This window comes from Eumetopias jubatus, unplaced genomic scaffold, assembly GCF_037043125.1.
Source record: "Eumetopias jubatus isolate StellerSeaLion01/CBP00866 unplaced genomic scaffold, mEumJub1_p1.0 scaffold_9, whole genome shotgun sequence".
Classification (NCBI taxonomy): domain Eukaryota; kingdom Metazoa; phylum Chordata; class Mammalia; order Carnivora; family Otariidae; genus Eumetopias; species Eumetopias jubatus.
In genome coordinates this window covers 33139825-33166565 of record NW_028274815.1, presented here as the reverse complement: position 1 = coordinate 33166565, position 26741 = coordinate 33139825, and the positions used below count along the sequence as shown (strand labels likewise).

The window sequence follows — 26741 nt, the reverse complement described above, 5'->3', positions numbered from 1 at the left end:
AATTATAATTTAGTTTTAATTTTTATCTTTAAAATATAGTATTTGAAAAGTGTTATTTTATCTTTCCTTAGAGTTATAATAATTATTCATGATGTCACTCACTATAAAGAAAACATGATCAATTCCTACTTTAACTTAAGAAATTTTTCCAGCAAGTTAATTCTTATCGCTTCTGTAGTTAGAAAATCATAAGTGTATAATTCAATATTTTTTTAATTTGCTTTGACCATCAGAAAGCTTACTCAATTTTTTTTTTTTTTTTTTTTTTGCCCAACTGGTCAAAATTCACTCAATTCAGATGTCTGAAAGCATCCTTTATTTTTGCTTTCTTCAGACATTTGTGTCCCATTTTATCTTAAAGTATGTTATGCTGTATTGGTAGGTACAGATCTGTTCAAGTCCTCTAAGAAGTAGTAAGAATCTAAATTAAAGTCCTTTTTTGTTTTAAATAACAGCAAATCTGTCCTGTTAACCATTATTTCCCTAGCACTTAGGGCAGTGTTCAGCAATAAGTTATTTGTGGGAAAAGAATGAATGAGTTTATGTGTCAGTGTTTTTCAATCCACATATAACTGGATTAAAAGCCTGTTTTCACTACATCATACAGCTATGTCTGATCTAGAAGAAAATCTGTATAAATACATGCTCTCACACAGACATATGCCATGTTTCAAAAATTTCCAGACATATGTAATTCATGTATAATGAATACATATACACAGGACATGCAGATACTCAGATGCATGTATTTGTACACATAAAATACTATTTTTGTATGTGCAAATTGGATCTGCAAATCTCTATTTTACAATGGCCTTGTCTATCTGTTTTCTTAGTGAAATTTTACTGGTGTTTAGCTGATAATCATGATGCTAACTGAGAAAGAGGAAAAGCAGAGGGCTTGAGGAAGAAAAGCTTATAGTAAGTTAACAGAGAGAAAACTACTTGGGGCCATACTGGTAGGTAGGCAAGGCAACTCTAGAATATCTATCAACTTAAAAATGTCAGTGGTAGCAGGATAAAATGTTAAATCAGGTAGCTTCAACTCTGTTTCCAAAAGAGGCAGGCCAGCCACACAGGGGTGGGAGTACAAGAGGGCAGGAGAAACTAGCAATTATCTTCTGGCCCTTGGATATGCTTTAGCTGATATTTCTGAAAAGAATATTGGCTTGTTGAGCTGTTTTTCTCTAAATTGCTTATTACAAAACCTTGAGGGAAACACTGTGCTGAAGGGCTCCAGAATGATTCGGGCGCTCTTATTTGTAAGCCTGGAGTCTCTTCTCTGATGCAGCTTTTGTGTGAAGCGGCATCTGTGCAGCTCTGCAAACAATGAGCCGTCACTGGATCCAGTAGCTCTTTTGTTGGCGTTGGCTGCTTCGCTGTGAATACAGTTTTAGTGGTTGCTTACAAATCAGTGCTGGAGGCGTGGGGGGCTTTTCTTCCCCAGGCAAGGCCTTTGTACACTGTTTATAGTGGGGGAAACATTGCAGCATAATCCAAAGAGGTGGAAGGAGGAGAAAACACAGCCACCCCCCACCACATACGCGCACCCCGAAGACAGAGGGGAGCCTCCTCAAAGTGACTTGCAACATCAATTCTTGCTCTTCACAGTCTGCTCTCTTGATAAAGACCTTGGCATTCTGATTCCTGCAACCAGAAGCCACTTAACCAGACAGGCTTTGACACCAACCCCTGATCCCCCACCCCATTCATCTCTCCTGCCTTGTGGTTGCCTGACCACGTCTGGCTGGGGGTCATGTCTTATGACATCTTAGAGCATCTTAGACCAGAAGCCAGTGCAGAACAAAACAAGAGCTTACTGATCAGCTATTCCAACTTCCCCTTATTTTGATAAAGAAACTGAGACCAGAGAGGGCAAGTGTCTCATCCAAGGTCACACAGGACCTGTTTTAGAATCCTTGGTTCTTGCCAAACTTTACAGCATTGCTCTCATTTTTCTTTTCAAGTTGGCATTTGTAGAACCAGCACCTTAGCCCTTGGTCCATCCATGCCTAGCCCCTGATCTTCCCTAAGGACCTCTCAGCAAAGACCAAAAGTTTCCTGAGCCAACTACTTAGCAGCACTGAATGAATGAATGGTCTCACCCTTGGTGGACAGTTTCCTGATCACACAAGGCTCACGGCAACCCTGTGCATTAGGTATTCACGAACCCATTTATGAGATCGGGAAACAGAAACTGGAATTCAGACCCCGACCTGCAGGTTCTGATTTCAAGCTCAATCCTCCTTCCATCTCGTCACACTTGTGCCTCCCAGAGTTTAATGCCCGTAAGCCATAGGCTTATTCCTATTCTTCACACTATGCTCTTGCCTCAGGGCCTTTGCACAAGCTGCCCCCCCCCCCCACCCTGCCCCATCCCATGGAAGGCTTTCCCTCTGTCTGGATGTTCTCACCATTAAGGTCTCAGCTCACAAGTCACCTCTTCAGAGGAGTTTCTCAAACACCCACGCACAAGGACGCCACTTGACTTCACTGTCTTCATAGCCCACCTCGGTATCTGAAATCATCATGTTTGTTTGTTTGACTTGATTGCTGTCGATCTCTCCTGGATGGAATGGAAGTTCTATGGGGTATTTGTCTGCATTTCCAATGCCTGGAACTGTGCCTGACACACAAATTATTACTAGTCACTGAAAAAAATGAATGGTACAAATAAAGTCACTCTTTCAACCACTCCATTCCCTTTAAAGATTTACTGCAGATATTGGTCCAGGTGAGGGGTTCAGCCCAGGCTTGCAGTACAAAAGAGTGACTTAAAATATTTTTAGAGTTCTGACCTATAAAGTTAATAGCATTGTTGCATGCTTTAACCAGATAAGAAAAACAGGCCATAGACTTACAGATGATGAGAGGGAAAGAGATATCTTTAAGATAGTTTATATGGAAGAAAACCATCACAACAGCTCCATTCAAGGTTATTATTTATGAGAGATTAAAAAGCCAATGGCAGACAGACTTGATTGTCAACCTCCACAGTGGCCAGCCTGCCCTCTAAGAGAAGTGTACATGAGCATGCTCTGTCTGAATGAGCTAATCCTCCATCCAAAACAGATTGTACTACATATAAGCATATAACCTCTCTTAAAAATCTCATTTATCTTCTCCTCAGCACTTTGGAGTTAGTAATGGCTCTCCTCAGTTTCTGGGAGACAAAGCACACAGGGAATCTGTGAAGTGCCCAAGAACATGGAAATCACTGAGGTCCCTTTGTTGTCAGCAGCAGGCCTCTTTACTAGGGGCTCACTGAAAATCACCACAGAGAGAAGGGGACCCAGGAGAGCAGATGAGGGGTGCCCAGTCACTGCAACCACTCCGATTGTGTAAACCAAAGCCACAATTAGAATCTTAGATACTCAGCCATCAGAAAGGATGAATACCCAACTTTTACATCAACATGGATGGGACTGGAGGAGATTATGCTAAGTGAAATAAGTCCAGCAGAGAAAGTCAATTATCATATGGTTTCACTTATTCGTGGAACCTAAGGAATAGTATAGAGGACATCAGGAGAAGGAAGGGAGAAATGAAGGGAGGGAAATCGGAGGGAGAGATGAACCATGAGAGACTATGGACTCTGAGAAACAAACTGAGGGTTCTAGAGGGGAGGGGGGAGGGGGGACGGGTTAGCCCGGTGATGGGTGTTAAGGAGGGCACGTACTGCATGGAGCACTGGGTGTTATACGAAAACAATGAATCGTGGATCACCCCATCAAAAACTAATGATGTATTGTATGGTGACTAACATAATATAATAAAATTAAATTTAAAAAACACTTAGGTACTCAACTTACATTGCCACTTGGCCAGCACATCAACTCACAAACCTCACGATCAGAACAAAGTCTGGTCAGGTGATCCTGAGACCAGGAAGGCAAGCAAGGAGCAGGGGGTGCTGGGGGAGCAGGGGGTACTGGGGGTGGGGAGCAGTTGCTGAGGAGCTGGATTCCTTCTGTTGGCTATGCAGAGAGAGAGATGTTAGCTACCAGAATGAAAAGGATCCCACTTCTCAATAGGGCCAATATAAACCACCCATTGAGGATTTTGCCTAAGATGAAAGGACATTCAGACTGTTGGGAAAGCAGAAACGAGAGCCATCCATTCATTCCCCGAAAGAACATTCAGTATTTTACACATGATATATGCAGGGGTGCCTGGATGGCGTCCAACCCTTGATTTTGGCTCAGGTGATGATCTCAGGGTCAGAGTCATGAGATTGAGCCCCATATGGGGCTCCGCAGTCAGGGGGCAGTCTTCTGGAGATCTTCTCTCTCCCTCTCCCTCTGCCCCTCCCCTACTCATGCTCTCTCTCTCTCTAAAATAAATAAATAAATCTTTAAAAAATTATATATGCAGGGCGCCTGGGTGGCTCAGATGGTTAAGTGTCTGCCTTCGGCTCAGGTCATGATCCCAGGGTCCTGGGATCGAGTCCCGCATCGGGCTCCCTGCTCCTTGGGAGCCTGCTTCTCCCTCTGCCTCTCTCTCTCTCTCTCTCTCTCTCTCTCTGTCTCTCATGAATAGATAAATAAAATCTTTAAAAAAAAATTATATATGCAAAGGATTATTTTAAGAAGGGCTATTATTTGGGGCGCCTGGGTGGCTCAGTCAGTTGAGCGTCCAGCTCACGTCATGATCTCAGGGTTGTGAGATCGAGCCCCGAATTTGGCTCCATGCTCATGCTTGAGATTCTCTATCTTCCTTTGTCCCTCCCCCAACTTGCCCTCACACGCATGCTCTCTCTCTCTCTCAAAAAAAAAAGAAGGGTAGTTATTTTCTAATTAAACTTTTCATAAAACAATGCCAAATGAGCTTTGATTTTATCAGAATGGATTTCTGCTGGACAAACCGCAGAGAATTTTTTCTCTGGCAACAGTGGGTCAAGTAATTTCAGCGAAGTGGTGGAAAGAGGTTTAGCCTCATAAGCAAGTCACTTAAACTCTTTGAGCCTTGGTTTCATCTTTAAAATGGAGAAAGAAATGCCTACTTGAGCAGGTTGCAAGGAGGATGAAGATTAGGTGGGTGTATTTATTTACCCACGTGCATGAGGGTAAGCACTCAGTAAGGGAACCTGACCTCTTAGCTTGATTAGAGCAGCATCTTAAGAGAATCTGGACAGTCTCTATGCTGCTCTGCATGTGGGGCAGGCTTTGGTACACATCTAACCTTACATAAATTTCAACATTTTCCTAGGACACAACATTGAGCTGTTTGTTGAAAATTACAGGGTTATTGCTGCCCAAACAGTTCCTCCAAAGCTCAACTGCCTACACTCTAGGAGGCTAATTCAGACGCAGCTGCTGATATTTACAAAGTGTCATCAGAGCCCTCAGGCCAATCTTAGAACCTGGTGTGCTCACAAACCACCCACTCTGACTAAACCATCGAAACTAGCAGGAGGCATCTACACTTGCTGAGTATCAGTTCTACTTGTTGAAGGTGTATTTCTTAGGTGCTCGCGTCTGTAGGGACTATGCTTCCCTATTGCAGGAGCCTGGAATTCTGTTAATCCTACAATCAATAAAGGGTAAGGGTACACTGAATTTCAAGATATTTAGCCTGACTTGGAGTTATTTTGCAAAAACAAAGCTTGGGGCAAAACCGCATGACTAATTATGTCAACTTACAATCATTTAGGAACACTCAGTTCACAGAGAAGTCTTTAAGAAGAGAAAGAGGCTAAGGCACACAGTCAGTTTTCAGCTTTAAACTGATTGGTTTTGCTAAAATCAAACTTACATAGAACTGGAACTCCTTAGTGGATCGTTTTTCGCTTTGACACTGGCCACATTTGCTGAGAAATATTTCTGATACGTTAGATATCTCTTGCTTCAGCCATCCTAACAAGGTCCACAATGGCCTAAGCTGGTAAGGATTCTGTTCTTTCATCCAGGGGTTCATTTGTTCCAGACATGGTGGAAAGTTATTCACAGAGAGTGAGTGGCCTTCTTGTGTCCCTTCCAACCCTGTCACACATCACAGGTCCCTAGCCCCCCAAGTATGGACCGAAACCAGCACTGGTCCTATAGAACAGAATGGCCCATAGCTGTCTCTCACTTGGAATTGGGGGATGGGGATGATTAACAGGGACTGTGTAGGTGTCCTCTCCATCCCAGAACAGGCCAGCAGTCCGAGTTACAAATCTATAGCAATCTTGAACTCACATTTCATGCACAGTGGTGTTGCTGTCCAATGCATTTCTTTACCTAGGGACATAGAATAAAAACTAGAGACCAGTGAAGTATCCGGGAGTAAATTACATACACTTAGATGTAGGCATGCCGGCACGTTGTAGTCTAGACATCGAGTGTCCACACTAATTCAAATCCCCACTAGCTGGTGAAGAAGGAGCCCTCGGTATACCCCTAGGCTTGCTCACAGGCTTTTGCCTGCAGGCACTAGGGCAGAAAGATGGGAGACCAACAGCGAGCCTCATACCCTTCCCAAGGATGACTAGCTTCCCAGGGACTTTTCCACAGTCCACATCCATTTCGGAGAAAGCTTCAAGAAGGAAAGTTCTCAGAAAGAGCTAGCGTGATATCAACGTTACAGGTATTCTAATAACGGTTCTACTGTACTGAAAAGACAATAAGGAGTCACTTCTCTTAAAGAGCCTAATAAGCACAGATTCAACATTGTACAGTTGCGGGGCACCTGGGTAGGGTAGCTCAGTCAGTTAAGCATCTGACTCTTGGTTTCCAGCTCAGGTCATGATCTCAGGGTCATGAGATCAAGCCCCGTGTCAGCCTTGGTGCTCCGTGTGGAGTCAGCTTAAGACTCTCTCTCCCTCTCCCTCTGCTCCTCCCGCTTGCCCTCCCTCTCTAAAATAAATAAATAAATCTTAAACACACACACACACACACACACACACACACACACAAAAAAACTTTGTGTCCCCAGAAGTCAATTATACTAGTATGAGAAACGGAAGACAGGAGCTAGAAATGGCATTGAAAGAGTTGTTGCTGATTTATAGGTTTAAGTTATATGTAGGACAGTGTGTGAGGTGGCTGGCTACCAAAAGCCCAATGTGTACATTAATGAAAGTGAATAGTATCCAGAATGCCAAAGGTAGAAGACCTTCCCCAGTGCGGGTGAGTTAGGTGTCTCTTGAAGTTACACTCAGCGCCACGCATCATATTCGATGATTCTGTGACTTAGCGCTCAGAGGAAAGTGGAGCAAGGAGAGGTTGAAAGGGGAGTAGCCAGCTTCAACTGCCTGAAGGAATGGCATGCGGAGCAAGATTGGACCTATTCCATATGGCTTACTGTCCTATGGGGCCTGGGCAAATGAATGGAACACAACAGCCAGAGCCGCTAAAACTTGGATTGTTGAGATCATGAACTCTCTAGTAGCTAAGACTCTCAAGTGTGGCACGGGTGACCATTTGGTAGACAGATTTTAAAGGAATGCATGTTAAGCAGAGAGTTGACCTTAGCAAGCTCTGAAACCCTCCCAGTGCTTTAAGTCCAGGTATTTTATAATACCCACATGTTTCATTTGATAAAAGCAAATACCGGCATGTTTTTCTCTGTGCTTCGACAATGCACAGATGTAGGAATCTGAGTAAATTGTGTTTTGAGATCTCTCTTGATAAGGAATTATCTTGCAATATACCTGGTGGAAAAATTGCTGATATCTTCTACTTTTCATCAGAGAATATGTAAGTACTTCCCAACCATTAGGTTATAGGAAAATGTTTACAGCACTTCTCCAAAATCCAAAACAAGAGGTAAATTCTTGTTTGGGGATGAATCTTTGGGTTACTGAATTTAGTGGCATATAGAAAGTGTTATGAGTGGGAAGAGATGAATAAATGTTTTCTCACTAGAAATAAGATATAAATGCATAAAAGGGGAATTGGAGAGGAAAGGTTTTAGATCCCTGAGTGAGCAAGACAGTATAAGCCACTGGGTTTAACTCAAGCCCTCATGTATCAAATGGGAGGGAGAGATACAAGAAATCAAGAGAACAAAAAATTCAATCAAATCACAGTTTGTCATATTTCCTCTTAAAATGAGGAGGGGTGAATTTGCAGATTGCTAAGGTTTCTTTCGTCTTAAACATTTTATGATTCTGTCAGAACCTTTGAAAACAAAGAGAAATGGAAATCTACAACTGAAGAGAAGAACTTTTTGTGTAATTCCTGTGTATCGGGTTGCAAAAAAAAAAAAGTGATAGCTATGGAGGAAAAAGCCCATTCAATTAAGTAAGCTTGTTAATTTGTTTGAAGGCAACAAATCATTTTGCTCAGAAACTGGAGAGACACAAAATCAAATCAACCCCACTTGGAAAAAAAGGAATAAAATTTCATAAAGAACTTAGGCCGCAAACAATGCATGTTGAACGTAGAAAACCAGTGCGGTGATCTAGCTTCACAGTTATTGATTTGTATATTACATGCGGCTTTTGAGTAACACTTGCTGGGCTCGGATCACATGGATGACAGTGTGGTTGGCAGATGTCATTCTATATCCACTCTGTCATACTCCTGGAAAGCATCTGATCATTCTCATTAATCCCTTAGTTGGAGGATACTCTTGCAAAATAAAAATGGACTAATTATAGGTAAATACCTAAAAGTAATTGAAAGTCAGACCCTTCCTCAGATTAATAGCAGCATGGATTCCCCAAAGTGCTTTCCATCACAGACTTGTGACAATGTAGGCCAGTTTCCCAAATTCTAGAGTGAAGAGCTGGATGTAAAACAGGGTGTTTGATTCAAAACTACATGGTTGACCTTTGACAACTAGAAATGGAAATAAGAACTTGCTCTACTCGGGTAGAGATTCCAAAATGGTCACAGCCATGATGCCCTCCGTTTATTTATTGTTTTCCGTGTTTAGTTGGTCCCCAAGGTCTTGAGAAAGATCATATGGCCTACTGTGCCAAAAATGTATCGTATCTAGAAAATAAATTACAATATAAACATGGTGCATCAGTGTTTTCAAGTTCCTTAAAAAAAAAGGCAACATTGTATCTATATAGCACTAGGCATTGAAAGTGTTCTCAAATTCAAACTTTGAATCAAGATGTGAATGATATTATACTCAACTTGCTTCAGCAAGACATCATGTGTAGCAGAATGTTCCCTGGGCTGTTAGATCAAATCGCAACTCAGCCACTTACCAACTATGTGATAATTTTAGAAAGTCATAAACTCTCCGAACTTCAGGTTTTTTCTATGTACAATGGGATTAATAATGCTTACCTTGCAGCATTATTGTAAGGATTAAATAAGATCAGGTATGTGAAAAAGTTTAGTGCCTGTCACTTAGAAGACACCCTATCATGTTCCCTCCCTCTGTTCCTTCCTTTCTTTCTTTCTTTTCTTAAAATCAAGGGCTTGGGGAAGCAGTGGTGATAATGACTCATTCAAACAGAATATAGCTTCTGTGAAATCAGGATACTCAGATCATATTGATTTGCTGCCTGCCTTCTGACAAGTAACAGTGATGGACTATGGCACAGCTGTCTGTAAAGGGGTTCACAGTTTTACAGAAGACTTTCACATTTCCTCTTCCGATCCTCACAACAGATCAATAATGTGGGAGTTAAGAAACTCGGTTGACAGATAAGGAGCTGAGGCTCAGGAAGGTCAAGTCCTGCTCCCAAACAAGCTCTGAGAACTAGAAATTTTGTTAAGTCTTCTGGCCCGAGTGTCCACTACACCTCAGTCGCCTCTTTTTCCGGTTGTCGAAGCTCTCCCTGAGGCCAAACCCTGAGTGCCTCCGGAGGGATGCCCACCAACACCTGGTCTACATTAGATGCTCGGTTATCTGCAGGCGCCAAGCCCAGGGTTCCCTTTCATGATCAATTGTGCTGATGCCACCTTTGTTCTCATGCTCCAGAGCAAGGTCAGTGCAAGTTCTGTTAGGTCAGTAGTTGAAGTGATTCTCTCTCTTCTATCAGTGGTTTTAATGATTTGGCTATTTTTGTAGTTATATTTAGGAAGTCCCAACATGTCTCAAGGAAACCATGTGAAGGGCCACGGGAAGGATTAATTGAATGCAGCTTCTTATCTTTCCATTAGGGGAATCCATAAAGCTGAAAAGAAGGATTCTGAGATAAGAAGATCCTTTGCTTGGGATGTATAAAAGGGACCCCCCTCCCCCATTGCCTGTTTTTCTTTGCTAATGCAGAGGGACTTGAAAGGATTACATAGCCTCCAGTAAGCCTGAGCTGGCGCACATACAGAACTGGCAGATTACTATCTTTGCCATCACATAAAAATGCTCCAGATGTTTTGTTTTTGTTTTTAATCTTCCACCGCTCTTTGCAAAGAACAAACTTTTAAGTATAGTCCTGATGGTGGCGGATGAACATCCCATTTCTTTTACCTTCTCCAAGACCAGGTAATTGTGCATCATACGTGGCAGCCCATGGTCATTTTTAATATTTAAATGGCATCTGAGTTGGAGATTAAAATTTATAAAGAACAGTGTGATCCCGGGGAAGAGGAGAGGAGGGCATTTCTACTTTCAAATGTAATAAAACAGATGGGCCTCCCATTCCAGACTTGAGTGCTAAAATATTTCAGATACCTTGTAATGCTGGAAACCTCCAGAAGGAAACTTCTCTGTCCCTCTGTCCCTTTCTCTCTTGCACACACACACTTATTTTGCATTCCACACGTATAGATCATGAAGCTAATTCCAGAGGGCAAGATTAACTTTTGTTTCTAAAAGCCTAGGCTGTAACCGTAGGACCCAGCATGTTGACTAAGCAATTACGTAATGACAGGGAAACACAGTACAATCCTAAGTGGAGGACAATAACGCTAACTACCATGCTCATCATTATCTTGAACTATCCTCACTTTGAAGAGATGATCTAATTATTCCTTTGCACATCCCTCATGGGAAAGGTGTTATTATTTCCATCTTGAAGACAAATGTAATATCTACTCTCGATTTATAAGTGTCATTTCTTCTGAGATGCTTCACTATTTGCTTTCTTGCTCATCTTCACACTGTGAGTCTTAGACACGCCAAATTAAGCAATTTCGTAGAATTAGAGGCAGAATGATCTGTTTCCATAAATGATTAAAATTCAGTGTTTTCCAAATTGTTTCAATCATATACCCTATGAAGTTACAAAATGTCCAAAAATATAGAATATAGGAACTTACAAGGATCATGTTCAAAATAAAAATAAAGTCTAGTGCTTTCCCCAAGCTTTTGTAGGGCATGAGCAACTCTCTCCTCTTTGGGATGGGGAGTGGGGGAGGGGAGAAGTGAGAGGAAGGATTAACATGATCCTCTTCTCCCTCTCTCTCTCCAATAAGCCCTGACAACTGCAGCTCTCACAGTAAGTTCTTCCTGGAGCTAAAGCATAGGGCAAAAGGGAAATGGGAAGAAAAGTAAGAGGAGGAGCAAAGAAGCAATGGACGAGCAAACAAGAAAGGAACGGGTGATAGAAACACCGAGGGGTTGGCCTTCAATATCAGTGTCACGCCACAGGAGGCTTCCGAAGGGACTGTGCTAGGTTCCTAGGGCTGCCATAACAAAAGACCACAGCCCAGGTAGCTTCAACAGTTGAAATTTAGTTTCTCACGGGTCCAGAAGATAAATGTCCCAAGACCAACACGTGGGCGGGTTTGGTTTCTCCGGAAGCCTCTCTCCTTGATTTGGGAGAAGGGCTGCCTTCCTGCTGTGCTTCACACGGTCTTTCCTTTACATGCGTGCACCCCTGCTGTCAATATGCGCCAGTGCCCTCCTCTCACAAGGATACCAGCCTGATTAGATTGGGGTTCCACCCTAACAGCCTCATTTTAACTTACTCATCTCTTTAAGGCCCTATTTCCAAATACAGTCACATACTGAGCTTAGGGCTTCACCAGGTGAATCTGGGGGAGATAATTGAGCCCATAATGTGTGCTTTGGTTTAAAATCATCTTCTACTTTCAGGCAAGATATTAGAAATATGTAATAGCCATACAGCATGACACTATAGGAAACAGTTATCAAAAGGGAAACTGAGGCACATTAAAACTTTTAAGAGTTTTATTTGAGCAAATATGTATTCAAATCAGGCAGAGCCACGTCAAAGTGGTTTAGGGACAGGAGCGAGGGGAAAGGCTTTTTGTGGAGCAGAGGCAGAAGCAAAGCAAGGAAATTATTTGATTGGCTGTAGCTTAAGTGGGTGCCTTATTTGGTAAAGCCTAGGTGGCTGCTTGTGATTGGTTGCTCTAAAATTGTGTTTTCTCGGATACAAGTGTACTGAATGAAACTGATGTGGTTTAGGCTGTGATTTGCCTTCATAGATCACCAAGGCATTAGGACCATCTCAGTCTGAGGGCCTCCATCAGTTACTTTAACATGGTCAACAATGCTTTCTTACTCCAGTGAGTCACATACTTTTCTACCAGCTGGCCTGACTTGAGTTCCCTACCTACCTAGTCTCCAAAGGTCATTCTATTCATCTGCTGGGGGCATCCTCCCAAGACTTCGCTGGAGACAGTCCAAAGCCTGAAAGGGGAGCTATTTTCTCCACAGACCCACAAAGTTTGTTTGCATAATAATTCTGACCATGTGCTCACGGCAGAGCAAGCCGTAGCCTCGTCTCGCTTCCTGTGACATGACAGGTGACAAATGGAGATACTCCTCTTTCCGTGTTTTGCGAGAGGCACTTTTCCCTCAAAGCTCCTCTGCCTTAAGGGTTTTCCCAGTAATGATCTGCACCAGATGGCCTCACCACTGAGTGCCTCACAGAGAACACACATATTTGCTCCTCGCTGGTAATCTCAGGTCACACGATCAGCTGGAAAGTCTGACAGCCTCACCTGCCAACGGCATTACTTGGACAAAGGAAAGTAGATCCCCGGTGACAAGGTTTGGGGGTGGGGGAGTGAACAAAGGCCTCGAGGGGTTCTTTCCAAAATGGCACAAAACACATGAAATTTCTTTGCCACCACTTCGAGGAGAGTTGGCATTCAGTACCTCAATGTTAAAATATGTGAGTGGGGATTATATCCCATTATAAATGAAGTCTCTGTTTTAGGATACTATTATTGATTTCCTGGTTCCTTTCAGTAGTAAGCTTGGTGCATTTCTTTATGCACTGATTATATGATGTAATTGGCAGAATTGGGTTATGTGTGCATATATTATATAATTAAGCAGTTATATAAAGTCGGTGGAAATTCGTGCATGCATTCATTCATTTAATAAGCCCTTAGCCAGCTTATTCCATGTGTTGGAGATTGGACCAAACACTAGGGACACAAAAATGAACATGAACAAACGCCTGACCTCGCTGGGCTCGCGGTCAACTGGAGAAGAAAATGAAAGGGCCGTCTAGAGCGAGGTTGGTTCTCAAGCTGCGTGTGCATCCGAATCACCCCCAGGCCTCTAGTTTCCGATTCAGTGGGGCCAGGAATTTGCTTTTCCAACAAGTTCCCTGGTGAGGCTGATACCGCTGGTCCAGGGACCACAGCTGGAGAACCACTGATGCGGCGTCCCAAGTGTCCGAAGGCCGTGGAAGCTCTGAGGAGGGGTTTCCAGCCCTGGCTGGAGGGCAAGGGGGCCGTCAGAGGTTGCACGAAGGAAGTGAGTTTTAAAGGATGAGTGGGGAAGGGGAAGGAGGGGAGATTAGGACACGCCAAACACATTCAGGGCTAGCGGATAAAAGTAGGAGAAAGTACGGTTTGGGGGAAAAAAAATGCAGATAATTCCGTTGCCTAGGATGAAGTCTGAGTTTGAAGTAATTGCAAGAGATAAAGCTGGAGAACTCTGTAGGGCCCAGAGCTGTGCTTGAGGGCCTTGTCTGAACACTGTCCCGTGGGTGATTATTCAACGGTGAATCCCCAGAGCCGGGCTCCAGGCTGGAAGAACCCTGGTGAGGGAAAGTCTGTCATTGTTATCTTTGGCCAAAAGAGGCTTCTTTCTGAGGCGGACACAGGGCTTCCCAGTCTTTTGGAAGAAATCCTTTTCATTTCCCTGACATGACAACTCCCCCTGGAGGTGATAGAACCACAGAAAGGGTGTGTCGACTGCACATAACCAAAACCGGGTGGCGGCTTAAGTTTTTGCCATTGACCCATCAGCCACAGCGCGCGGGTAGGTCAGTAGCTTAATAACTAATTGGTTAATTATGATTGACTCTTAGAAAACCCTAAGCCTCAGTCATCTCTCATGACCTCCTGCTTCACTCAGAGGGGAGGGAGGACAAGGCGGAGGATGGAGGGAGACAGACAAGACGACCCCGCCGAGCCCAGGTTGCGATGACATGTGCCCCGTTCCTCCCTCCAGGGGAAGATGATGACGACGACGAATGTGGAGAGGAGAAGCTGCCCTCCTGCTTCGATTATGTGATGCATTTTCTGACCGTGTTCTGGAAGGTTCTCTTCGCCTTCGTCCCCCCTACAGAGTACTGGAACGGCTGGGCCTGTTTCATCGTCTCCATCCTCATGATCGGCATACTGACGGCTTTCATCGGAGACCTGGCTTCCCACTTCGGATGCACCATTGGCCTGAAAGATTCTGTGACCGCGGTGGTGTTCGTCGCCCTCGGCACCTCGGTACCAGGTAGAGAATACGTTTGTATATGATTTCCCCCAGCCGTGGCGGCCCGTTCACCTTCTTGACCTTTTCTTTCTCACAGTTTCAAGGACTGTGATAACAAACAGGCCTATGAAAGGCAAGAGCCCAGAGATAGAAATAATGTCACTGCCGGAAGACTGTCATGGCATTTTTCAAGGTCAGAAGGCTGGTCAGTATCATCTTGATGACAGAAAAGCATTCCCAGAGGGACTGCCTGGTGAGAACAGATTGGTTTGATGGCTAGACCGACAGATCAGCTTCCCATTACAGTTAGCACTTTCTAAAACACAAAACAAAATTACAGAATCCTCTTCAAGCACAAAATCTGTCTTTTTTATATTTACTAACATTTGGATAATTTCCATGAAACTCTATTGGTTGAGTAACTGAGATAAATACCTACTGAAGACCTGATACAATAGTCTCTTGACCCAAAAGTTGATGTGAGTAAATTAAAAAAAAAAAAAAGTAGACATTGATCAGGGCAAAAGTAATCCCAGCCAAAGCAAGCAGGCCAAGGACACGTTTCGTGGATGTCCCTTCATGCATTCCTTATAAGACAAATTTTTCTTCCAATCTACAACTGTAGCTCATTATATTTGCCCAGACTTCTAAGAAATCATCCTCCCAGACATGACCTTGACAGCAGTAATTTTCAAGCTTGGGTGAGCATCAGAATTACCTGGGAGCTTGTTTAAAAAATACAAATGCCTGCAACCCACGAATCAGAAGGCCTAGAGGAAGGACCCAGACATGCGTGTTTTAAGCTCACAGGTGATTCTGGTGCACATTTGGAGCCTACTGTAACCAAAGTTCTGGATGCGGGCCCAGTGCTAATTGACATCTTGACAGATATCCAGCTAACCCTGGCTTTTGGTTGGGACTCTGAAAACAAGTGCAGTTTAAATCATGCATATATCTCTTCAGTGGAGCTCACTAGTTGTTCTTCTCCATTCAGGTATTTGTCACTTCCGTGTCTCTGAGTCTTTCTTTATTTGTAAAATAGGGATAATCATACTGAACTTGCAGAATCATGGCAAGGACTAGAGAAGACACCTATAAATTATGCATCTAGTAAAGCATTTGAAACATAGAAGGAATTTGATTAAAACAACAGCTTTTGTTATTATTTATGAATAGCTGCAGATGATCTGACCAGTATAGGTTTGGATACTTCATCCTTGAATAACCAGAAGTAAAGTGTCCAGATTCATAGTGGTGAGCCATTGCCCATGGGGCTATCCAGATGATCGACCATGTGGGAGTCCTGGTCAAGACGCCTGACGGGGTTCTGGTGTAAGTGAGTTAATGGAGGACTCAGGGGATTTAGGGGGTCCTTCTCTGACTGTCTTAGTGAGTAGAACTATGTAAAGTCTTCCGGTTGACTGCTGATCCTCAGAGGAGATCAGACTCCCTCTCAACACCAGCTGTTTCTAGCAGTTCCAATTTTGGTCTTTATTTTGATTTTTTTTTTTTCTGAAAATAACCAGAAATTTAGCAAGCAGGAGGAAAACCTTAAAATATTCATATTGTGAGTTATTTTGTTTAGAGAACATATATACCCAATGAAACTAAACATAACAGTTCCTCTATCTCAGGTTACTATACCCATCACTCTCAGGTTACTGTAGGAATATGTTTTGGAGTCTACTCTCCCTAAGGCTTAAATCACTGTATCAAATGGTGCCCAAGTTAGCACACACTTCTGGCCCCAGGTTTAACCCTTAAGGAGAATATGTGCAAATTATGATAATGAGAGCAAAATTAGGTCTCTCATTAGAGGTACTCAAAATCAACCTACTTCTCTGGAAAGTCAGCAGTTGGTCCTACCAAATGCCTCTCTTGTTTTCCAAATGATCAAAAGAAATGCTTTTACTACATCAAATCCTTGTTTCTAAAAATATATGTTTTTTAAATTTCCCTGCTCCTCATCTCAATACCTCAAAACTGGCTCTTTTTCCTGTACACTAGTCTTCCAAAGTAGCTTTGTGCATCTCTTGTACTAAACTCTCTTGAAAAGTGTGGCAGCCATACCATATCATTAACTTTTTTTTTTCTGTAACATGAAATGTGGATTACACTAAACCCTAGTGTACAAACCTCATTTGTTCTGCCACTTAAAACTGGCTCAGAACCCAGGTAGGGGCATCAAGAGGTAAGAAAGCCTGTTGGGGAGAATACAACAGAATCATTAGCTGTCAAAAGGGTTTCCCTTCACCGCCATAAATTCTTCCCATCAGGAAACAGATTTCTATGCTGTTATCAGGAGAATTCCTGTAATTTGCTGTAATATGAGCTGGGCAGCATGTTCCCCACACAATATAGTCATAGGTAATATCATAATCATATTTATATAAACATACATCCCCACAAAAAAAGCTGTGCAGATTGAACAAGATGCTGAACAAACATATTTCTGACTTTATTCTTGAACCCTGATGATTCAGAGCAGTGCTTTTTTTAATCTCCTGACTCAAAAAAAAAAAAAAAAAATTCTATTATTCCCAGATGACAAAGTTCAGTTGCTACAGGTGGAAGAATAAAAGAGACTAATTCTTTTCACTCAAAGCTTACTACTAATCATTGGTCCTGAGGCCCAGCTTTTTCTCTAGGCTGATGTCTTGACCCTTTTCCTAAAGTAGAAGGTCTCCAAGCTAGCGTTTGATGTATTGCTGCCTCTTGGTAGGTGAGACCCTTGGATTCTCAGCTTCCGATGGCCTGCCCCAAGGCAGGATTAAATATTTAAATAGCTCATTTAAAGTATTTTTTTTATCATATTCAAAATCTATGGGGCAAAGAGCTTATGCCTTTCCAGGTGAGACAGAGCTTCTTCCTCCTACCACTGGTAATCAAGTGCTCATAATAATCTGTTGGCAGAGGAGGACTCCTGAGGGTCTTCATGGGGAATGAGGGGGCTCAACCTTAAAGACTCACACTTGTTAAAAGAGTAAGAGCCTTCTTTTCCTGAATCACCCTCTGCAGAGCTCCTTGTCTGGAGAAGAGGGGCTTCCTGAATAGTTTCCTTCCACTTTTAAATGTTGAAGTAAGTAGAGCCTGGTCTCCAACTCTCTTCTCTTCCCCATCTGGGCTCATTCCCTGGCCCATCACACCAGTCTCCATGACTTAAATGCCACCAACATGCCAATGATTACCAAATGTTTATCCCAAGCCTCAACTTTCCCGAGTTCTAGATTCACACGCCAACTTCCTTCCCTGTATTGATGCTGGATGTGTAATGTGGGGCTCCGAATCACCGTGTCCAGAGTAGAACTGCTTATTTCCACTGCCCACGGCCTTATCCTTCAACCAAACCTATTCCTTCCAGATCTTGCCTTTTTTTCTGGAAAACAATATCATCATCTAGCCAGTGTCCTTGATTCCTTTTTTCTCATCCCCACAGTCAAGCCATCCATAACTCCCGGAGATCTTACCCCTACAGTGCATCTCTCTCTACCATCAGGTCCGGGTAGGCCGTTCTCTCGGACCCCTGCAGGGGCCTCCTGTCTCTTTTCATGCTTCTGCTAAGGATTGTTTTAAGTTGTAAATCCAGACCACATTTCTGCCTACAGTCTTCCGAGGGCTCCCTACTTAGGATAAACTTGAGAAGTATCCACCAGGCTTACAAAGACCTATGTGATTTGGCCCCTGCCTGTCTTTCCATTCTGTGTTCCCCCTTGCCCACTGTTCTTCAGCCCCACTGGCCTGTTTACTGCCCTCCATGCCCCAGGTTCACTCCTTTCTCAAGGTTGCACTAGCTGTCTAAAATGCTCTTTCCCTTCATTTACACAAGACTGGCTCTTTGTCTTCAAGTATATCTCATCTTAAATGTCACTTCATCAAAGAGATCTTTCCTAACCGCCAATGTGAAGTATGTTATATCACCCTATTTTCTGTAGAGCCTTTATTACTTTCTGGACAATTTAGTTTGTTTTTGAATGTTATTGTCTACCTCTCCCCACTGAAACGTAAGCTTCATGGGAGCAGAAACTCTGCCCTTCCAATCTCTCCTATCTTTGGCTCCTAAAATGATGCCTAGCTAATACATAAGTAATGCAGTTGTATATGCCCATGTGTTTGCGTGTGTGTGTGTGTGTGTGTGTGTGTGTGTGTGTGTGTGCTGTGTCTATAAATGAATGTACAAATCAGTCATTAACACACTAGTATGAGTTACTTAAATCAGATGGCTTTCTTAACACCTTCTAGAGACAGCGAAGAATTGAAGTTATGATTGAGGGAGATGAACAGATGTTTTTTAATATTTTATTTACTTACTTATTTGAGAGAGAGAATGAGATAGAGAGAGCATGAGATGGGGGAGGGTCAGAGGGAGAAGCAGACTCCCTCCTGCTCAGCAGGGAGCCCGATGCGGGACTCGATCCCGGGACCCCAGGATCATGACCTGAGCCGAAGGCAGTCGCTTAACCAACTGAGCCACCCAGGCACCCGAACGGTAGATGCTTTTATAGTGTGGCTTATTCTTGAGGAATGTATGTGGGTAGGTTATTGTAGTAAGAAGGGCAAGCATAACTTAAGAGCACTGAGTCTCCTCTTTCACAATTTGGCTATGGTGGAAAGTGTGATGAGGAGCAAGATACGTTGTCTCTTCTTCATTCTTTTCTCTGCTATCATCCCTGCTTTTGAGGTCCAGAACTCAGGCCAATACTTTTAAAACTTTAGATATACTCTGTGTAGTGCTAAATTGGTATTTTGCAGTAGTCTGACTTGGGTCCATAACTATGTTATATCAGATTGTTTCTAAAGAAAACAGGCTCAAAATTCAGGAGAAATTAATGCAAGAAGTTTAAAACTCAGCCATTTTTGTACTAGGCACTACCTGTATCACACGCTCTTTTAGCTTAAAATTATTTACTTGGCTAAAACTGGGTATATTGGGTCAAGACATTCCAGCTTCTATATCACATTTGAAACATGTATTTTTCCTTTCACCTGTTGCTCCTACTGGAAACAAACATTCTTCCTTAATTACAGAGAAAACTCTTAGATGTTAATGAGTTGGGAATATTTTTACCTCACTCAGTGCTACCTTGGTCTTTCTCCATACATCCTGATTAAGGCTTGTGCCTGAATCTTGCCTGCTACCCCCTGTAACTTCCCATTATGAGTTGTTCACTCCTGGGACCACAACACTTTAAAAATCGGGTATCCTATGGCTGTTTCTTAGCCTCTGGCATCGTTAGATTTTCTGTTAATTTCCAGTGTTTTGAATATCCTTTGAGTTTTGTCAAGTAGGAATTATTTCACTGTAGAAATTTTAAGTCATGAAGGGAAAGAAAATAGATGATTTTAGGCATTTTCCCCACTCTGTATATAGAGACTTTTGTTAAAAATAAAGCCTTATTTTCGAGAAAATGTGTGCTATTTTTAAGTTACATTACTTCCAGATTTCTAACTATCATAGGAAGAATTTGACAAAAAAATGGTTATCCTAGCTGTTCACTATGTTCTCGCAGCGCAGTGTCAGTGACAGCACATCGCGGGGGTGTAAGGATGAGAACATTAGAACTGAATCCAGGAAAGCCGGACTTCCAACCGTTACTCATTTGTATGACTGGGATCAGTTTTTTGACTCAGCCTTGGTTTTCTTGCCTGTAAAACAGGCATGCTAATACATGGCAATTTAAGCAGAGTTGATGAGAGGATTAAGTACTATGGACCTCAGAGCACTCTGTCAAATGAAAATTGGTATAAATCCAGGAAATAGGAATTATCATTGACTACACTGACATCAAGTCTCAAAATGTCAAAAGGAATAGAAACCACCACAAAATGAGAATGAATGGGAAATGTTTTATGAGCAGAGGTGGAAATTTTAAAATATTTACCACATCACTCCACTGTGTGCTAGACATGCACACTGTATTTATATTACCTATTATCTTATTTAGGTTATATCATTAAGTGATATGAAGTGGTTTTGTCTCTCTGAGGTTTATTTTTTTGTTGTTCCTTAGACCCTTCTTCTAAAAATGAGTTCTATTTTTTACCTCTTTGACACTGTGCTAGAAAACATTTGTTTTTGCAGAAAAAAATTCACTGTAGATGGTTAACATATTTTAGTTTTTAGTTTCCTGACCTCTAATAACTCTAAAAATTACAATACTGAATAGTATAGTTGGGTAATAGGACATTGCAATTTATTTTATCTTGCTGCTTTATTTCCCAGTGGATCCTAAAATAACTTGCATGGTTGTATACTACAATACCAGAGGATTGTAGTATAATCTGAATGATACCACTGGAGATGTATGGGGTATCATACCCATGGATGAATACAGTGGTGGTCCTGACCAAAAGTCACTTTATCACATAAAGAGAAAGAGCACCAATGTCTTCAGTTACATGAGGAAATTAAGGCTCCAAGAGAACAAATGATTTGCTCATATTCAGTTCAAATTTAAATCAACGATAAATTGTGTCTCTATTATAATCTGTACTTAGCCACTCTGTCATTCCACCTGGATTCATTTTTAAAGTAAGCACTCCATACATTCTTTCCCAAATACCTTATAATTTTGAGGAAATTACTTCTCTCTTTGCTTCAATTTAGGATTCCCTACTTTTAAAGCATGCAGCAGAATTATATTCAAGCTCTTTGAAGTTAGGCACCATCATTATTCCCTTTGGCATGGAAAACACCTAGTAGAGTACATGCTTCAAAAAATTTCAGAAATGATAAAGGCCTATTTCTATACCAATAAACACTTAGCATTTCCTACATGTAAAAATTTAAACACTAAGACCACTGGAAACCCTTTTAAACATATTCAGCTCTGACCTGTCAAAAAAAAAAAAAAAAAGAATGCCAAGATAATCTCATCAGCACAGCCATGTGTTGCTAATGGAAGTGACCACAAGGTTTGGTCATTCTGCGCCAAGACCAAAGATTCCTGTGATACATGGCTGACCAGGCACTGGGGTCAGTGGGACCCAAGAAGGACATATTGAGGATGTTCTTCCAGCAGTCATATTCTGGAAAGACTTACTGACAATTCTGGAAATCAAGCCGAGTCTTCTAAGTGTCTGAGCAGAAAGAAGTAGGAGCCCGGGAACAGGATCACGAGACGTAACTGTCCGAGGCATCTGTCAGGACACACACTCAGCCTACCCCTTACTTACCAACAGAGATGGGGTCAAAAGGAAACACAGCACCCTGCACAAATCAGATATTCTTCTCGGGAAATTGTATCCTGCCATGCTGAAATCCCACAGCCATCTGATCTACCCTGGAGTACAACAAGGAATCCGACTGATGCAATCATTTCCTCTCCCTCCATCCTACTTGAGACAGATTTAGTGTTCTCATTTCTGGGCTCACAGATGAACTGGTTAACTCAATATCAGAAAAATTATGCAAAATCTTCTTAGTGCAGTGTTAATGGATATCCACAAGGAGGTATAAAAGAACATGAGCTTTAGAGTCAGATAGACATGAGTTCAAACCCACCCACACCACTTACTTACAAGTAAGTACGACACCCCTGGAGGCCAACTGCTTAACTCCTGTCAACCTTAGTTCCTTAACCTGAATAATGGGGACATGAAAATCTGTCCCAGAGTTGTAGTGAGGATGACACGAGAGCACCTTTACCAAGCACCCAGGACAGGGCCTCGCATATGACTGCTGCTCAAAAAAATGTTAGATCTCTTTTCTTTTCTACCTAAGTAGACTGATAAGGGGGTTTAGGCCTGTCAGTACTTAGCTCAGCTGTATCACAGCAAGTGAAAATAGCAAACCAAGTAAATTCTCGGCCTATCTTCATTATGGTCCTATGTTAGGAATTCCGGTGAGGTGGACATTCCCAGTTGTGTTCCTGTTTCCTGCAATTTTACTCTCTCTGAGCTTAATCCTCTGAACATTGGCATTTTGACTCAGCCACAGGTTGAACAGGAAGTGCCGTAGCTACAGTGTGTATACATATTTAATTGGATGATTAACATTTCACATCAGCTTAAATGGGAATGAAAACAGAATCGCTTCACTCTGCACCATGATTTCCCCATGGCTTTAATGTCTGTTCCCCCAAGAGGATCCTAAAGGGCAGATATATTTCGTTTCTAGATACCCTAATAAGCAGTCAGTTTCTTTGCCACCAAGAAAGGTCAGCACTGCTGAAAATGGGCTCTCTGATCGTAGTCAGGCCAAGAGGCAGAGCCACCCAGGGACATGGCCAGAGTGCAGCACCAGGCAGCCCTAATCCATCAGAGGGCTTTCCCTAGGACTTTATCTCAACCTCATGCCAGGGACCAGCTAGCAGGAGGTCAAACACTCAGTATGTTTCAGCACACTTTCTTACGAATAGGTGATGCCATAGGAGTTGAAAGCAGTTTACAAAAGCAAACATAAGGACAGAGCAAAACAAAGGAAGGCTGGATACCAGATTTCACAAGATTTGCTCCATAAATGGCACAAGAACTGCCTGTTATCTGAAACTGAAAAAACAACGGGGAAGAGACTACACGCAGCAGACCCAAAGCATCTTGTAAAAAACCTGGGAAAGACCCATTTCAAAACTATTTGCATTCTTTGTTGCTATGGCCCAAAAGAAGAGTTTGTATTCAGTACTTTCAAGTTTTCTTATTGGCAGTTACAATCCGTGATTTGTCTCCAGGGGCAGCAGGCATGAACACAAGGCTGGAGGGGGACCAGGATGCTAACCATGAGGTCCCCTACTGGGAGGTGGTCCAGGAAGCTGAGAATTCAGCACGTATCATGCCCAATCTGAAACTCCACCGTCTTTAGTGCCCCAATCCCACACCAGCCACCTTCACTCAGTCCCACAAAAATCACACTGTAAAAGAAGGGAAGCTAAAAATATTTCATCCTGGTCATACCTGGGCCTTCTTACAAGAGTCTAGGTCAGCCAAAGCAAGGACATCGGCAGAAACATCACCCCGTTCAGGGACGTGTGTGTGTGTGTGTGTGTGTGTGTGTGTGTGTGTGTGTGTGTGTCTTCAGAGAGCTGGTGTTATGAACGTGCAATGTGAATGGATGTAAATTTCCTCTCCTTTTTAGTCTCAAGGTGTATTCCAAAGGGAGCAAACATCAAGTGCACTGAAGGCCTTAGGCCTGTTTGCTCCAAGGGGATTAACAAGAGCACAGATCTCTTACAAGTGATTTGTAAATAATGTTGAGGTGGTAACTTTCATTTCTCCCTTCTCCAATTTGAAAATAAGATAATGAAAATGAAAAATTTCAAGAACCACTCTTTTGCATTTTTCTTTCAAATTCAGGCCTCGGGCTGCATTTTTTTTTAACAACTTTATTGAGACATAATTTATATACCAGAAATGAGGGATACAGTTCAGTGATTTTCTTAGCAAATCTCCAATGCCCTGCAACCACTACCCTAATCCAGTTTTAGAACATTTCATCACCCCAGTAAGATCCCTCTTGCCTACCAAGAGGTAATCCCCACTCCTGCCTCCTGCCCCAGGCAACCACTAATGTAACTTCCTGACCCACAGATTTGTCTTTTTTCAACATTTCACAAGGGCCAATTTTAATGTAAAAAGGTCATGGATTCTCTACATGATAGTAATTATGTTTTAGTAATACAAAAGGTAGGAATTTACCTCAGATTCTGTAAGATTTTAAAATAATTTTTGTTTCGTCCACCACAAAATCTCCACAGACGTTTGCAAACTACAAGTGTGAGATGCTCTTGGTCTTCACTGCTTTGTGAGTGTATGGGTTTGTGCGCCCTTTGAAGCAATCCCACTATTCTCCTGCAACGTTAATCTTGGCTCATATATTCAAAATTGCCGGGAGAAAATATCACCCAATGGTATTCTGAATTAGCACTATGAACTTTGGGGTAACACCCTGTTTAATGATCTATAGAGCCTAAATATCCTTGGCCCAGTCAGCTAGGTGATCATAACACAAGGCTAAGGAGGCAACTCTCATGGGTTCACCTTCTGACCCTTCTCCCTGGCCCCAGCATGTCACCCTGTAGATACCGGTAATTGGCCCCTGGATCCATTAGGAAGAGAGTAGAGACCAGGGCCTTGAACAGAGGCCATGTGCACCATCTCCCTACACACAGAATGACATATTATTAATAAATTCAAAAGAAAAAAGCGTGCTATAAAAAAGTAGAACTTAATTACCGTGTCATGGGTACTGCATGAGCAACACATTTAAGGCCCATTGGTATTTTTAGAAAAGAAGGCAAATAAAATGTGACTCAATTTAAAAAGCAAATCTTACATGTGACTGCAAAAGCATTTTACTATCTGTTGGGGATACTGTGTATTATAGACATGAAATCATGGTCCTTGGCATTTACGCACAAAGCCGGCCGGAAGGCCCTCAGTGCTCCTGAGCACACAGGCCTCACATCCTGCCTTTTCCTAAGAAGGAAACATAAACTATGTATTAGTAGTTCATATTCTGCTTCATTCCAGAAAGGGATTTAAATCCATAAAACGCCTTACATTCTTCGGCCACCTTTCCTGCATGTGACCCAGAAATGCCAGATCTATTGGTGGCCATATTTGATAACCTTTGTTTAGCTCAGCACATATAAATCCTATATTCTGTGCTAAGGAGAAAATAGCTTACTTTGGTTCCATTATTTACAATCAGGAAACTATGTGTGGTGTTTGTTTTCTTTCTCTCCTCCCCTGCCCTCTGGAGCCCAGGGGGCTTTTTGACATGGTCCCTCCATAAACTGTAAACTATTATTAGGTTATCACTATAAAAAATCGTTGGCCGAGACAATAAGCAAGACTTGCTGCAGTCCCGAACTGCAAAGATCCCCAGTGGGGTCTACAAATGGACCCAGCAGGGGACTAATTATACCTTTTCATTCCTGCATTACAGTTGTAAAACAACACATAGCCACAAATGTGCAAAAGGATCATGAAAACGTCCTTCTCTGAAGGATTCTATGTATGATATTTCAGATGGCTGAAATATGGCAAGCCCAAACCCCTAAACTAACCCAATTGTCAAACTAGAGGACTGCAGGGCAGGCTGCTCAGAAAGGGATCAACACTCAGGGTGAGGTTGCCTCAGAAGTGGCTCAGGTGCTGCCGGTCCTTTCTTCTGTGCTCCTAGAATTTCACATTTAGGGAGACAAGGGTCAAACCACCCAGAAGAACCTGACATTGGTAACTTCAGTATCCAGTCGTCTTGTCCTGAGAATGTGGATTAAGCCCTTTCTTCTATAACTTCTACACCTGGGTTGAGTCCACAGTGGGATATTAGTGAAAAGTAATCTTCAAAATAAAAAGCTATGTTCTGACAGAGATGCCAGGAGCCAAGATGTGCAAACTGAGTGAGACAGTACGGCATTCTTGATCATCAAATATTCAAGTGGTCTTCTCTCTACACTAGTCATCAGGCCTTAAAAAGGAGATTAATGCCATTTTTTAAACATTAAGTTATGCTAAGGGGCACAGCATAGGATCCAGAACCATTCTGCACTCAGTTTTGTTGATTCTACAAATATTTAGTGGGTACCCACTAAGCAGTTGGCTCTGTTTGACACAGTAAAGATAGAGGGATAAACAAGACCTCTGTTACGTTGAATCCACGAAGTTCATACTCCAGTGGAAGAAAATGGATGCTTCACAAAAATAGGATACATTTTCAGACAGCAATGAGGATGAACATTGTTGAGAAGAAAAATAAAGCAGAATCATGGAATCCTGGCGTCAAGAGCACATATGTTCTACACACATGGAGGAGGCTTTTAATAAAGGGGTGGTATGACTCCTTATACCACGAATCTTCAGCAAAATACCTACTCACTCAAACCTCTAGTTAATCCCCTTGCAAATTCACCAGGCAGTTCTAATCTTAGAAATTATGATAAGGTGTTACTTTTTCCTGGCCTATTCCTTTAAATAACCCCTTTGAGTTATTTGGTGGTTTACTTCTCTCTTTGGGCAGCTGCGACTCTCTTCTCACCCCCTACCACATCTGTTCTTACGGGAGAGTACCCAGGTGCCCTGGCTTCTTCTCCCCAACGCTTCTTTCCCTCCCCTTGGAAATGTTTCGTGGTAGTTATTACTTCGGAATATCCAACAAATGGATGCATAAAGGCATCAGGGATTCATGATGATTTCATAAGGGCAGAGCATTTGCATTTTACCCAAAAAGTGTTTCAACGGGAACATTTGCATAGCTTCATTGTTTAAAAAGTACATTTGGA

The 26741-nt window shown here is 42.3% G+C and overlaps 1 protein-coding gene across 6 annotated transcripts in view; it reads left to right on the top strand.

The window, feature by feature from the left end:
* The window catches only part of SLC8A1 (solute carrier family 8 member A1), a 312734-nt gene that overhangs the window by 270745 nt on the left and 15248 nt on the right, over positions 1–26741 (top strand). For all 6 annotated transcript variants that reach the window (XM_028117126.2, XM_028117125.2, XM_028117124.2 and 3 more), the window contains one exon: positions 14269–14544. In XM_028117126.2, the coding sequence (XP_027972927.1) occupies positions 14269–14544 (276 nt within the window). The remainder of the gene's footprint in view (positions 1–14268; positions 14545–26741) is intronic.